Source organism: Vespula vulgaris, chromosome 22 (genome assembly GCF_905475345.1).
Source record: "Vespula vulgaris chromosome 22, iyVesVulg1.1, whole genome shotgun sequence".
Taxonomy (NCBI): domain Eukaryota; kingdom Metazoa; phylum Arthropoda; class Insecta; order Hymenoptera; family Vespidae; genus Vespula; species Vespula vulgaris.
In genome coordinates this window covers 3,392,061-3,408,055 of record NC_066607.1, presented here as the reverse complement: position 1 = coordinate 3,408,055, position 15,995 = coordinate 3,392,061, and the positions used below count along the sequence as shown (strand labels likewise).

Genomic DNA, 15,995 nt, shown 5'->3' with positions numbered 1-15,995 from the left:
GCGCAGCCTCCGAACGAATCGGCCAGATCTGGCTCGAGCGCGTAGGCGAGGAGGGCGCACGCCAAGGGCCATGCCGTAATGCGGACGCCCGATTATCGAACGAACGCGCCTTCCTTCCCCAACTTTCCTTTGGCGTTTTTCCTCTTTTTATCTTTAACCGTTCGTTCTATTCCATAACCCCTTTCATATTATATCTCGCGTGAAAATTTTTACCATCGAATACCGTCCTCTCCCCTTCTCCCTTCCGCTTCGATATGCAAACGTTTCGAATATATATTTAACAGATTTTTTGTAACAGTCTTCCGTTTCTTTCTTTCTTTCTTTCTTTCCTTTCGTCGACGATGAATTACGAACCACAGTTTTTTCATCCTTACGAGAGACGATCGATCGTTCGAGTCAGGGGCGTAGTCGCGAAATTATTTTACACGCATTGTCGAGCCATTAAACTTACGTACGCCGTATACGTTTTTACGTCCTACGAATGTCGCGAATTCGATATATCGGTTCTGGGATATACTATCGTGTTTTTGTACAATGATCAAATACACGGTTTCGAATTACCAAAAGGATCGATAGCCGTACCTTTCAGACGCGGTCTACTTACGATTGGTACGGAAAGATCGCACGACTCTCGTTCGCATGTGAAAAAATAAAGCTAGTCGATTCTATACGAGGTCGTAAAAAGAGGAAAACAGTGATAGAATGCTATTCAAAGAAGGTCAGGTACCTTGCTCAGCTGCTTACTTCCTAGCCGATAATAAAACTCGTAAATGTGGTAGTTTAGATTTCCGTATGTAATAATGCGTCATCCGTAGCACGGTTACTGTAGCTATAGAGTTATTCTAAATGGCCGACAAGGCGCATGCGCAATGTACTTTCGAACGATCATCAATTATACATATATATATATATGTACATATATATGTGTGTGTATATATATATGAGTATATCGTATATGGTTCCTCTTCTTGCTGCCATTCTTCCGTCCAAATGAATTCGTTTTAAATATTTTGCTCAAAGTTGGTAATTCGTCGGATAAAGATTACGAGATGACAAGTTTTGAACGTTGATTACATTTCATTTGTACGATCGAATATCAATGTGTCTCTACTCGTTAAAAGTAGGCGCTGCATGATATTAAAAAAAAAAAAACTTACAGAGAATCAAAGTACGAGTTAGTACGATGACGTTAAGGATTAGAAAAGTTCTATGTCGTTGGATCACGTCAGTTTGCAATTTTATTAAAAAGTGCAAGACCAACTATTTCGTTTAATGAAAAAGATATAACTTTAAGAACGTCTGCTAAATTGTGTAACCGGTTGCGTTAGTTGCAATCCGGTAATGTTATTGAATTCCAACATTTTCAACATCTCCTTGGTTTCAGGATCGACCTCGATGATGTCGTGTTCCAGAGCAGAAACCTCTGGTACGTAGTTGTCTCTGCGTTCCCTCTCTTCTTCTTGGAGCTTGATGGAGATACCTCTGACTTGGCTGTGTTTCAACCGCTTCATCAAGTGAGTAACAAATCTACGAAGTAAACGTTTTCGTTCTATCAAATTCGTTCTTAACCGTATAAATATCTGCGTTAAATTTTATGGAAAGTACGTACCCAGCTATTTTGTTTCGTAAAGATTTGCTTGGAATGATAGCAATCTCTTCGCATATCCTCTTATTCGTGTGGAAATCCAAAGTCAGGCGATGATGATACTTTTCGATGATCATTTTCGCCGCCTTCTTGACGGTCTTCGTCCTAACGCGACTCTGTAATTACATATCGAAAAATTACTTACTTCGTTAATCAACGACAATACGCTAAACCGAATTATTTTTAATTGTTGTGGAACTGCACTGCCGAACATAACCTCCACCTTTAGAGCACTCGCGACGCGAATTTCGTTATTTCTGACGTTAGATTCACACGTTTTCACTACAAATATACGCGATAACTCGATTACACGTATCTCTTTCCGAACATTTCGACGGATGCGAGTAATTTTTTTGGATTAATGTTGGAACGTATCAAAATAAATACCCACCATGTTGCTCAGTATTCCGGAAAAGGTACGGACATACGCGAAAGAGAAACACCGAGACGCCCGATCGTCCTGCTTCGCGGGAAATTTAAGAACTAAAGTGAATTTACTTTCCAAAACGACGCAAGTGACATCTACGTGGTATAGCACCTACGTTTCATTTACGTGTAACAGAGTACTTATAAAATAGCCGTCGATAATTATTTACCATGTTCCGATGTACGGATCGAGTGTACCTTAAATATTATCTTAATCATTTAGAAACGTAGTGTCAAATGCAAGTGTTCCGCTTAGTTTCTTTTTACAAAAAATTTATTCGAATCTATCGAACGATAAACGTCCTCTCGATTGTCGTCGTCGACCGCTTCGTTTTAACCGATCGAGTAGACCGGACGAGGACTTCCGATTTACTCCTCCGCTTCGTAAATTTGATTACGATTCACGAGCTAGCCGCAATGTCGTTCTCCGTGATTATTCGGAGGAAGATGAGAAATGCGCTTGGAAACGCGTTTGTTTTCCCGGGCGAACGATCGAGTATAACCTATTACGATCGATAAAGTCGACGTATTCGATTCGTGTCGTAATCCTTACATCATCGATCGTTACCATTGCTTTCGATCGGATCGTACCGCTGCGTTAAATTCGAAGGACCGAGATAAAGCATCACGCTGTCATATCACGAAGAAACGATCAAACTGTTTCGAATTTTCAGGCGCGACGGAGTATCGAAGAGAGAAGACGATGGAAGGAAACGACGAGAGATGTCGCGAGGATCGAACGAGGCGTCCGCGGGATGGCGCTGTGAACGGCGAGTCGGCGGGGTGAACGGAAAGCGTCAACGGCTCAAAACATGACGTTCGTGGTTCGTTGGTACGACGATGTCGAATCCGCGAATAATACGGAACCGTTAACGGGCACGTCGCGAGTGACACTTCCACTGGGACGTATCGCGAGTACGAGCGTCGAGCTCGCATCGAAGGACGTTGTCGAAATACGTGAAAAATTCCGAAAGATCGACAGCCATCGGTGATAAGCGTGGGTCGCGTTTGGTCGGTGGTGGCGTTGGAGCGACAAGGTACCGTCGGCAAAAGTGAGAGAGCGAGAGAGAGGGAGAGAGAGAGAGCGCGAGCGTGGTAGGAGACCGTTGCGCCGGGCGCGCGCGCGCGCGCAAGCAACGGTTTCTAGTTCCTGGAAGGGGGGAGCGGGGGGTGGAGAGATACAGCGTGGCGGTTGCGATGTCGAAGTCAGTGGTGGGGAGAAAAAGAAGGAGGAGAGCCGGTGGCGACGGGAGCGCGCGAGAAGGTGGAGTGGGGCACGAGGGAGCGAAGGAGAGGAGGCGAGTTTGTTTATCGCCTTGGTGAACGGTGCGAGAAGCAGTCAGTCAGTGCGGTGCTACACTTGGCCTGCGGTGGTCGGTGTCTTCGGTAGAGTCCTGCTTCCCTGCGTCGTGTGTGTCTGTCTCTCTCTCGCTCTCGCGTGTCCTCGTTAAATCTTTTTTTTTCTTTTCCCCCCTTTTGACACTCGGTTCTCTCTAATTCGGTGAGTGCGAACGCCGCACCGTGTCGCGTTTTCGAGAAGGAAAGGGAGTGAGTTTCGAGTGAGGAAAAGAGAAAAAGGAAAAGACGGAGAGAGGGAGGACGTACACATGTCGACGTCCGTCTGAAGAGAGTTCCGTTCGACCGAAGGAAGAGATAGAAGAGGAACGATACAAGCAACGTCGTGTCGTGACACGACGAACATGCCACGGAGAAACAACGCCGAGGGATAGGATCTCTCGAATCGCGCGCGCTGTTCACGCAAAAACGCGCACACACACACACACACACAACACACACGCGCGCGTACAATCCTCTCTCTCTCTCTTTCTCTCTTGCCACCCAACACGTACACGCACACACGCGCGCGCGCGTGCACGGCGACGTACACGCGCGTTTATTTTTCTTCTCTCCGATTTTGATCGCGTCTCTCTCCGTTCCGGCTTCCATCGTATTCATCGTGCTCGTCATCGTCGTACGTCGTCGTCCGTCGTTTTTATAGTCTCCCTCTCTCTCTCTCTCTCTACCGGTATATCTTTTTGCGAAAATTTCACGACCGACGTGGGATTCGCCGTGGGATACGTCGCTACGCACGCACGACTAAACAGGTAAGACGATCTCTTTTTGCGTTCTTCTTCGTTCCCCATACTTTTCGAGGCACGACCTAACCTCATTTTTCTCGGTTCTCCGCTTTCGTTGCTACCACGTTGCGTTCGACCTACGTTCCTCTACTTCCGTTTCTCTGTCTTATCGTTCGTTTTTAATCGAACGTAATTTTCTTTCTTCCTTTCTTTGCTTTTTTTTTTGTTTTTCTTTATTTTGTACGCACGTATGCCCGTTCGTACGTACGTTTATTCTCATACGACCAATCGAATAATTCGATCCGATGACTTTCTCTTTTTATACGTACGATCGACGACAACGTACGTGAAATATGTACACGTACGTATGTACGTTCAAACGTATACGATTGCTTCGCATCTTTTTTTGCAATTTGCCTCGCTTAGATTCGTTAGAAAGGAGATAGCGGGGCAGGAGGAGGGGGAAGAAGCGTGACTGCTACGAGAAAGGAGAAAGAGACGACAAAGTCGATTAAACGTACGCTTACGTACGATTACAATCGATTGTCGCGAATTTCACTTTTAAAAGAAAGGTCAATAGAGAGTCCTCGCTCGCTCGTTCCTTTTTTCATTCGTGTTATATCTACGGTATATGATATTTCCGTGTCTAAAATTAGCGATTCCTTAATATCGTTTCGCAATAAATATCGCGAGAAAAATGTCGATTGGTCCGTTGGGTCCATCGACGAGACGCGGAATTTAAAATGGCGGTCTCTTTATCTAGCCTCGCAAATAAATGTCGTAAAAAGAAGAATAAAAAACAAAATGTCGATCGGTCCGTTGGGTCCATCGACGAGGCGCGAAATTTAAAACGGCGGTCTCTCCTCTTTATTCGGTCTTGCGATAAACGTCGCGAAAAAGTTTTGATTGGTCAATTGGATTTATTGATCGACGAGGCGCGAAATTTGAAAAGTTCCGTCTCTTTTTTTTCTTTGCGCTGTTTTCTAGTTGTTTCTAAACGTTTTTGCGTTTTTTTTTTTTTCCGTTTAATTTCGACTCGCGGCTAGATAGTTATCGATGTCCGACATTAAGTTCGCGATGGAGATACGACGTGGAGAAGGTTAACGAACGATCGGGAAAAATGCGAAGCGCGTGAGTGCCCAGACGACGATTGACTCTTTCAAGAGCAGTCACGCGTTTACGCTCGCGAGAGAAGCAGATGGGACCTAGCGAGTAGGTGGAAGAGAAGAGGAGGAGGAGGAGGGGGAGGTACGTATATATGTACTTATGTATCTACATACATACGTATGTACACACGACGTATATACAAGCACGAACAAGTTGGATGCAACAAGTCTGTCTGTTACAGACACGCGTAAATAATAGATGCATTCGATCTTCGACGTAAACGAACACTGTTTCTAACCTCTTATTTCCTCTATATCGACGATATCTATTAAAGTAATTAAGAATGGAGAAGAGTAATTTGCAAATCGTCATGACGCGCCATTAAACTTTATATAGCAATGTGCGACGTTATTTTCTTATACAATTTGTATTCTCTCTCTCTCTCTGTATCCATCTCCATCTTCCGTTGCTACTCTCTCTCCGTCTCTTTTTTTCTCATCTTTTTCTCGTTTCTACGAAATTCGTACGGAGGTAAAGTAATGTTTACACCTTCCATACTCCATCTATCTCTTTTTCTTGATCTCTCTCTCTCTCTCTCTCTCTCTCTCTCTCTCTCTCTCTCTCTCTCTCTCTCTCTCTCTCTCTCACTCCTCTTTATCCCTCCTCTCAGCAACGTGACTCTTGATATACGTAATTACGCTTTACACGAACGAAAAGGAATTTCTCGATTTAGCCTCTCACGTTCTAACGTGTTATATCTCATTCCTACCAGTCTTTGTTCAGTCTCTCTCTCTCTCTCTCTGTATTTCTATCTCACGCTTCGCTGTTTGTTGCGAAGAGCTAACTGTAACTAAGGACGGACTTTTTTTTTGTTTTAATTTAGAAAGAAAAAAAGTAAAAAGCATAAAAGAAATAAAGTAAAAGCAAGTTCCGCATGAGCGGAAAGTGAAAAAACGCATATAGAGAGTTTGTATGGTCCAGTTGAACACGACCCGCGTGTTTTCACACATTCGAGGCGATGTTAACCGTCGTTTATCCCACTGTCGACAAATTATATAATTTATACGTGATTTTTCGCGAAACTACTATTCGCCTCATCCGTTCGAATTTCTTTCGTTTATTTTTTTTCTGTTCCTTTTTTCTCTCTCCCCCTCTCTTTTTTTCTCTTTTTTTATTTTTCACAGCTGCCTCGCGTACCATCGATCTTTGCCAAAACTCGAGAGCAGATCCTTTTTTTTTTATTATATATTTTTGGCTCACCCAAGAATGTGCCAAAAAAATAAATCGACACCGTTTGCGCTTCGAAATTCTTTCATAGCTTTCACTGAAAATATTTTATCCGATATTTGTGCTAGATATAATATATATATATATATAGTAAATATCAAATGTACCATATTAATAATTTATCGATATAGTACGTATGTGCAATTTGATAATTACGCAGTAATATATCTATTTATTATAAAAACAATTAAAAAATACGAAACGTATAAAATATATAAAAGTGAAATGTGTAATTTCCGAACGATCAGTAATATGATATTAACGAAACAATATATAAATACTATAATATGATACGTCGTATTAGCATATTAGAATTTTAACGAGAATTAAAGAGGAAGAAACGATTTTATATATTAAAGCGCTATAGCAGAATGTTTGTGTGTCAGAACGAAAGTGTTACTTAAATTGGTTCGATCGTTTATCCTCGTTGTTGTCATTGCAGAAAGATACGGGCACGTTAGTTCCTACGTATCATGAATATTCATTAACGCAATTAAATACCTTTTTCTTACGTACCAGATCCAGGGATATTTATTTACTCGTTCGTTGTCGTCATCGCGGCCACCGTAGAATCATTAATTCGTTTCGCCTGTCGCGAACGACGACAACGACGAGGACGATAACGACGATGACGACGACGACGACGACGACGAAAACTCAACTGGCACGTGCGCTCGAGCGTCCTCTTGAAAAACTTTTTCAGACTAGGACGAGAAGTGATTTTATATATCGTTAAAGTGCTCCTAACTTTCCTTCGTCTCGTCCTCTTTTCTTTTTCCTTTCTTCCCCTCCTCCCTCGCAGAAAACTTTCGGAGAAGCGAATTTTCGCCCAACGGAATACTCAACTATGGCGAACTGGAAGGGCCAATATTAAAAGTCGATTGTTCGAGGATACTAGATCCCTATATATATATATATATATATATATTTCTTTTTGTGTCGAGTCACTCTCTTTAGTATAGTTTGTCTTTATAGATAATAAAAGAGAGAGAGAGAGAGAGAGAGAGAGAGGGAGGAAGATAAAGAAGTAGAAGAAAAAAAAAAGAAAGAAAAAAGTACGGAACGAGGTTCTTCGTTCGAAGGATTTTTTATTTCGTTTAGTAATCACGACAATCTGTTTCGCATTAGAAGAAGATAAAAAAAAAAAGAAAAGAAAAGAAAAAAAAACGTGAGAAAGATTAAAGATTTCTTAATTAATGACGAATCCAGCCAGATAAATTCTTTTTCTATTCTGCGTACGCTTATATTTTCGTTCCTCCCGTTGAAACGGATGCGTAAGGCATATTGTACGTGGGTATACATACATCATAGATTATGCATACGTATGTAGACGTAGATTGCATTAAGGGAGAGTGCGTCGTTAATAGTTAAGTTCTTCGTAAAGAAATCTCTTTCAGAATGGTATATAACGTCGTACGACATTTCTATGCTAAATCGGCCGTAGTAAGCAAATGTTACGAAACTCCGTCTAACCCGTTCTACTCCTTCAACTCCTCTCCCTATTTTGTCTATCACGCTTCCCTAGTTTGATATGTTCGCTAGGGTAATAACCTATCGGTCGAAATTACGCTCGACTACAGAGATATCGAAGTCGAATGTTTGGCAGTCGAAAACCCGCGAATGCCGTGCATGCATATCCCATTTCCTTCTGTAACTCGTTAGTTACACGCGATGTTAATGCTTTTCAATTTACATTGGATATATTCGAAGTAGAAACATTCGAATCGATTCGTGATAATGAGACTTTAGAAAAGTAAACATAGCCGAGTGATCTCCCTCTCAATTTTTTTTTTTTTTATTGTTCGTTAAAAAGTGTCCTTTGTTAGAGACGACATTCGAGGAATACAAATTTTAAACTTTGTCAATTTTTTTTCGATTACTATTTAAGATAATTGAAATGATTTGAAGGGGGCGTGTTCTAAGGGATTTAGCGAGGGCATGGCTTAAGTATTTTGGAGAGGGAACGATCTATGGGATTTAGAAGGGGTGTGGTATGCGTGGTATATAGGAGTTGGAGAGAGAGCTGAAGATATGGGAGTCGAATTGGATGTGCTCTGTAACCGTTTGGAGGGAGAATGGCCTATAGGGTTTGAAGTGGGTGTGATCTATGGTGTTTGGAGAGGGCGTGGTGTATGGTGTTTTGAAGGGCGTGGTACATGGTGTTTGAAATGGGCGTGGTATATGGTGTTTGAAGTGGGCGTGACTTAGAAAGTTTTAAGGGGTTTGATGAAGCTATCTGGCTTTTTTGTGCGTTTATATCTTAAGTAGTAACAAAAAAAAAAGAAAATGATAAAGTTTTTTTTATCCATATTTTTCTCAAAAGTAGAGGTAGAGATTTGAAATTTCACAGATAGTTTTTTTTTTCCCCAATTTTTTGACAATGGAAAGAAAAGAAAAGAAAAAAAAAAAAAGATAGGAATTTGAGTCCGGTCAGGATCACAAAGGGATTACCTCGCAGTAGATACCAGAAGGAAAGAGGAAAACGACGGCGAAAAAGTATCTCTTTTTCGTGGATTTTCACTGGCTTCCCGTAATCACGCGTGCTAATTGGCCATCGAGAATGGCCATCCCGTGCTTGGACCTAGACAAAAAGCCGATTACAAAAGATTCCAGAGATTTTCCTCTGCTCTTCTTTAATTAATAATCTTAATTAGGAAAACTTTGTCGGAGCAATAGCCGCGATATGCGTTATAATTAATTAGTTAATAGCCGAGCGTCGGGGGGAAAACGAAATGCTAAACGGAGGAAGGAGGAAAGTAAAGCAAAAGCTTCCCACTTTTGCCAAGTGTTAACGCTATCTCATCGGTGCTTTCCCTTTCGAGAGTCGAACGAGTTTAATATCTATGCGATAATCTATTAAAAGCCTCTTTTTCTCTTTCTATTTCTCTCTATTTATATGTGAATGTTACCAGTCGGAATAATCCTAAAAATTTCTTTACGAATCTCCTAATGGCCTCGAATTTGCTATGCTAATTTCGTCGACGCGCCATCGTCGCCGGGAGGTTTCATAATTTCGGCCCGACCGACCGACCGACCGTATGGTTATTGCGAGTTGGATGGCACGTGACAGAAATTCTCATGGTCCACGTGTCACCGTAAATGGTAGATAGCATTTTGCTCGACTATATACTATTCGCTTCGTCTCGTGACGTACGACAAGAGTTTATTCACCTTCTCTCTCACTCTCTCGTTAACGTTTTATACGTTAGAACGGAAATTCGCACAATTCTCGGTCGAGGACGGTTACTCGAACTTTTTGCACATGGAAACGCTCTGCAATTCCTTCTTATTTCTCTCTCTCTCTCTCTCTCTCTCTCTCTCTCTCTCTCTGTCTCTTTCTCGTCTTTCCTAGCAAGACAGCTACGAAATTACTAGTGATTCGCATAACGCCTAACTAAAAATAACCTCTAGCCGTCTTGACGTCATCAATATCAAGTGTAAGATACTAGTCTATTAGCAGAAAGAGTGTCTATTGAATAACGCTGCGTAGCGCTTACGCCAGCTAATCCCTCTTTGCTTCTCCCTCTCTTATTCTCTCTGTCTCTGTTTCTCTCTGGATTCTCCTCTCTGCTCTTCCTCCATGTCATATGTTCTCCCTTTCTTTGACGCTCCACATCGTCGAACTTAATAGCTACTCGAGTAAGCCACTCAAAATCGTTTAATTAAGTACTTTCGACTTTTTCAACTTTTTTTCTTTGCAATAAGTAAAAAAGACCGAGCGTTGATCTAATCGATCGATAACGATATTTAATGCTTTATTATCTCTTCCGTAGATAAAAATCGACCGAACGAACATTGATTTTTTCTTGTTTCTTTCCTCGTATAAAGAATGATCTTTTCCATTTTTTATTATAATTCTATTCGATTACGTTTCTCTCGGAGGTTGTATCCTTGACGTAGCGAGAATATTCAGAAACGATAGAAAGTATTTATTTCATCGTTACGTCAGTTTAATTAATGAACCGTCCAACGATTTATCAACTAAAGTTAAAATCCCTTTTACGTACTCGCTTATCTCCAACTAGTGCAACGTAAACGACATTCGTAAATACGTGCGCAGAAATTCTCGATACCTTCGAGGTTTCGGATTTCAATACTTTAAGCGTGATATCAGGAATGTAATATCTCGCTTCCAACGTTTGAAGTCAAACGGTGACGTTCGTTTGACTTGAAGCTCTCAAATCGTTTCCCTTTTCCTTCTCCACCACCTCACCTTCTCTTAAAATATACGCTAACGAAATCCTCGGGAATCCTCGGTCCCGGAAAGATTTAGTTTGCCTTTTTCTTTCTACAAAATATCAATTTAGCATCCTGACTTCGATGCTTATATATTTCCGTCGAATATACATACATACATATGTACATATATTTCCGCATATGCCTAAATAATTACATCGACTCTTACCTTTGGTCCAGTCTCCGATTTCTATTCGTGCTTGGTTACATAACGGAATGGAAAAAAATTTGTTGGGATCGAACACATTTTCGGTGTTCGCTTTTACAATCGAGTTTTCAAATTTGTCGAGTTTGTTACGGACGCGTACAATCGTACAGTGCTTTGCGTTACGCCGATTTCGCGAGAAAGTTTCGACCAATTCGAGATAGGTACTCGTCGACGTACGTACATACATACAAATATATATATATACACACACACACACATACTCGCCTCGACCGGCCTTTTGCCTGTTTTGAGCCAGCCATTGACCTCCTTTCACTCGGGGATCACTATATGCCGTTAAAATTTATCGCATCAAATCGAATATTGTTTGGCAGAAATCTACTTACCAACGTAGTTAACAAAATTGTTCTTTTTACTACCAAATCCAACGCCAAATGATTTTTTCAATAGTCTCGAAATGACAATGTTAATATCGATTTTCACAGATATTTTTAGTTAAATTCGATCATTACCGATTATAAAGAAAACTAACAATGATATTTCGTAAAGTGCCAAAACTAACTCGAATGGTCTTTTTATTTATGTCGATTCAACGTAACAACGTGTAATAACTTTTCATGAGAAATAACGATAAATCGTGTTACCAATGAAAGTCGATCCACGTGCCTTCGATACGTATTAATCGATGCAAACGTATTGAAAAACGATGGTGAGCGTTTATAGAATTGATTGGAATGTTCTATTAGCGAAATCGACGCTTCATCTTCGTGCTCGTCGAACGAACAATGATGAACCATCGACGGTACGAGCTTTCAACATGTCCGAACTTATTTAATGTTATTCCGTGTGGCATGTAATTAAAGAACTCGGATAAAATATTTACATCAAAACGAAGTCGATTTTTATATCTATATCGTGAGTTTGAAGAGGAAGGCGATATTTGTTCCTTGGATTTGCTTTCGGTTACTATCCCAATGTAATTCATTATCGTCAATGACATCTGCGCGTTAATTTAGCTGCCTCTTTATCTCCGACACGAATCCACGCAAATCGTGAAACTTTGAGGAATACGTATTGCATCTCGCACGTAGTCGCACTCGATCGAAACTGGATCATCTCGAGCTTACGTTCGTAAGCTATATACATACATGCAACATACGTTTGTACGTCTCGTTTGAAGCTTTCCCCGAGTTTCGACGAGTGCATTAAGCCCTTCCTCTATCTATCTATCTATCTATTTCTCTCTCTCTCTCTCTCTATCTATCTATCGATCTATGTATCTATCTGGCTGGTTCCCTTCGACTAAACTTTGCTTCTGTTTACCCCAGATGCCCCGATCGTCGAAAGTACGAGTGCGTTAAGCCGCTGCGCTTTGCCACGATCTCTAAACTAGCGAGCTTATCGTTTGTTTTCACACATACACGCACGCACACACAAATTCACTCAGTCTGATCATCGACCACGAAACCGATGATTTATACATCGAAAGCTATTAATTAGCCTGGGAGCGTTGTAACTATCGAAGATCACTGATGATGAGATGAGAGAGATTACCATACGCCTAAGCCATCGAATTACGCTAGAACAGTTTGGTAAATACAGAGAAAATGGGAACAGAATATATTATGAAATACTGGTGACGAGCTAGCGATCGAACTACCGTGGACTCGGACGATATATCGAAGCTTATGCGAAAGAGAGAGAGAGAGAGAGAGAGATAGAGCCAGGGAGAATGGACATTTGAAAATTTAATCTTAACGATCAACACAGGCCTCGATGATTGTTAACACGTTTCATTAGCAAACGTTTGCTCGAGCGTTCCTATTGTATATATTGAATAGTTGAAATTCCGTGGATGCGTTATATGTGCTTATTATCATCTACGAACGAGATTCGCTCATGGTTACGATAGCATAGAATAACATTCGGCAACTTCTACGAATTTTATCGACAGTCTGGATTGAGTCCCGCGATCCCAAAACTTCCATCCCTCGACGAATTCATCGTCATCGGTTACGGTCGCTTTTTCCACTAAATTAATATCGCCGAACGTTCTCGAAAAAGTTGTACGAAACTAATACTCACTCGTAACGTTTCTATTTTTGGGAATAGCACGCGAACGACACGTCGAAAAACTCAATTTATACGAGCCGTCAAGCTTGCCAAGAGGAACGTTTGATAGGGAGACTATTTTTATTAATTTTTTTATTGGTTTTACGTTCTTCTTTTTTCTTTCTTTCTTTTTTTTGTTTGTTTTTGTTTTCACATAGTGAACACCAAAATATGTATCTACCTGATATTTCTTTTATCGTTCGAATATGCGAAAGAGTATCTATAAAGAAAAAGTGGAATATCAGGATGATAAAGAAACGATTTGATTCGTAGTTTTTGCCTCGATAATACGGAAACGTATCAGAATGGCGTTAAACCGAATTATATTTCCGTCGCAACGGTTTTCTTTCATTCTTCTTTCTTCTCTTTTCTCTTTTATTCTTACGCTTTTTGTTTCTGTTATCTTTCTTCGTTGATGAAAAATTCATCGGGATATCAAAGTGTTTCGTTTCGATTATTCCACTCGAAGGAACAAAAAGAATGCGCCGCGCTTGTCGTCCCTAGGTGCGGTTTGTACGAGTTCCTTTGATAATACAAATAAAAATAAAAATTAAAAAAAAGGAACGAAACGATTACGCGACCGGAAGGAAAATTGCCATAGAAACCGACGCGAAGATCGGACCCGTCTTCTTGGTGGTTTCTCCATGCTGCGGTTTTCCAACAGTTCGCATCGCTAATCTGCGGTTTTCCTTCGTTTCGTGTTGCAGATAAGCCGAGCGAGCCAACACCACCGAGGAGGAACAACGTTATCCAAATCTCGCCAGTAACAAATTCGTCCGCTTGATACGCAAGGAATAAGTCGGATTCGTTCATCGATTCTTACGCGTCGCCATCATCGTCTTTGGATCCGCGAGGAGGATAAAAGAAGAAACGAAATATAAAGTGCGGTGTCGCTTAGTAAAAATAAAAAAAGCGAAGAAAGAAGAAAAATTTCGTCTCGCGATAATAATCGTACGTGTGCCGAAAACTACTTCGCGTTTAACGGAGAAATTTATCGAGGAGGTGCGACAGAGATAGATAGTGTGGTAAAGGAGAGAGAGAGAGAGATACGGATAGAGACAGATAGATACGGAGTGGGAGGAAATCGAGTTCTCTCTCTCTCTCTCGCACTCTCTCTCTGTCTCTCTGTCTGTCTGTCTGTCTCTCTCTCTCTCTCTCTCTCTTTCTCCCACTAGTCGACGAGTCGTGTAACGCTCGTAATTGTCCTTGTCGTCGGCGTGTCGCGCGGTTAGTCCTCGCTCGTCGACGGTAACGACGACGAGATGATCGTCAGAGTGACCTTGGTGTGCTTCCTGCTGGTCGGTGCACCGATAAAGTCAGAAGCAGAAGCCCGTCCTCGTGCACGGCCCGTGCCCATCTACTCGAATCAGTTCGCGGTCCATGTACCGGAAGGAGTAGAAGCTGCAACCGAGATCGCCGAGAAACACGGCTTCGACAATCACGGACAGGTTAGTTTTTTTCCTTCTTTATTCTTCTTCCTTAATCATTTTTCTTTTTTTTTTCTCTCTCTTTCTTTTTCTATCTGTCTTTCAGCATCGAGACTCGCTACCGACGTTAAACGTACGCGGCCTCGACTCGAAGGCCATCGGGATTGTTCTATTGCTAATGAATGACTTTTTATTGTGTTGGAAACGTTGGAATTAAAACGGATACATAGATTACGAAGATTATTTCAAATTTAAATCGTACGTTGAAATATTTTTAATGATCGAGGCCAGAATATTCTTTACTCGAATTAGATCGAACGGTCTCTCGAGGGCGGTATATTAGTTACGTAATTTATAAATATACATTAGATACATATATCTATGAATATAGAGTAAAAAAAGCATGTCGACGATAAATTGATCGTAAGTACTCTATCACATTTAACGAGCGATTTTTAGTAGATACATTTATTCCGAACGTTCCAAACGTTGCTCCAGGAAAGTGTTCCTTCATGAAAGGCTAAAAACTTGGAGTTTTAGATTAAACCGTTATACTCTTTTCTGAGCTATCGATCCGTTAATGGTGGACAGTAAATTAACGTTATGGGAATGCGATAGAGGTTGTTCGTGATAGGGAATAGCACTAAAGTTCTTCCTTGAACATCATTTCCGCGCTTCTTCTGCCTTTGCGGCTTTCTTTCGGCGTAGCAGAGAATCTTGGAAGTTTCGCAGTAACGACGTAATTTCCCGGAACATATGATAGTTCCGAGTCTAAAATGATGTATCGAGTTGCCTCGGTGGTGCATGCCAAGGTAGTAGCTCTTCGTAGAGAGACTATAATGGCGGCTGCGCGGGAGTATATTCAAAGTAATTAGCTACATTTCTTTCTTTCAAGAACAGCCCCTCCGTAATATTTTATCCGTCGTGCTCTCTCTCTCTCTCTTACTCTCTTACTCTTTCTTTTCCTCTGTCTCTCTCTCTCTCCTTCATTTTCTTCCTTTCTTTCTTTTTCATTTTTTTGTCCTCCTTTCTTTTTTCTCTTCGCTCAAAGATTTCTCTCGTGGTGTTAAATAGCGCAATCAAGATAGTTTTTACCATAGGGCCAGTCTCTTTCTTTCGTCGCGAAACGTGTTCGCGAATATAACTTATCACTTGAAACTCGTTAATTCGAACGCATTTTTTATCTTTCTTCCTTTTATTCTTCCTTTTTATTCTTTCTTTTTTGTACATTAAGGTCGAAGTTTAACACATGTACATGTATATACATATACATATATATTGTGTATATAGAGAGATAAAAGTTTTAACGAAGTACCAACTTAATTGTCGTTCTTTTTTTTTTCTTTCTTTTTTTAGTACCGTTCATTGTAGCACAGTGATGCGTTAAGGTTTAGATGGATCGGTTATTACGTAATCGTCTCCGAGATTATTACTTAGTATTATGAAGAAAAATATAAGGGGAGTCGTCGTTCAACCGGCAACGATTCCAACGCACACAGATTTATCTAACG

At 40.9% G+C, this 15,995-nt stretch overlaps 2 protein-coding genes across 3 annotated transcripts in view; one reads left to right on the top strand and one right to left on the bottom strand.

Moving 5' to 3' along the window:
- Nucleotides 1-1,215: 1,215 nt before the first annotated feature.
- Nucleotides 1,216-2,185, bottom strand: LOC127071660 (40S ribosomal protein S17). Its single transcript, XM_051011191.1, has 3 exons — nucleotides 2,037-2,185; nucleotides 1,610-1,761; nucleotides 1,216-1,527 (listed from the first exon to the last, which is right to left on the bottom strand). Exons 1-3 carry the CDS (start codon nucleotides 2,037-2,039, stop codon nucleotides 1,290-1,292), a joined length of 393 nt encoding a protein of 130 aa, XP_050867148.1. The 5' UTR covers nucleotides 2,040-2,185; the 3' UTR covers nucleotides 1,216-1,289.
- Nucleotides 2,186-2,751: 566 nt separating this feature from the next.
- The window catches only part of LOC127071645 (furin-like protease 2), a 318,998-nt gene continuing 305,754 nt past the window's right edge, over nucleotides 2,752-15,995 (top strand). Inside the window, exons 1-2 of one of the 2 annotated variants that reach the window (XM_051011160.1) lie at nucleotides 2,752-4,176; nucleotides 13,765-14,505. In XM_051011160.1, the coding sequence (XP_050867117.1) occupies nucleotides 14,320-14,505 (186 nt within the window). In that variant the 5' untranslated portion in view covers nucleotides 2,752-4,176; nucleotides 13,765-14,319. The remainder of the gene's footprint in view (nucleotides 4,177-13,764; nucleotides 14,506-15,995) is intronic. The other variant, XM_051011161.1, reaches the window with a different exon arrangement.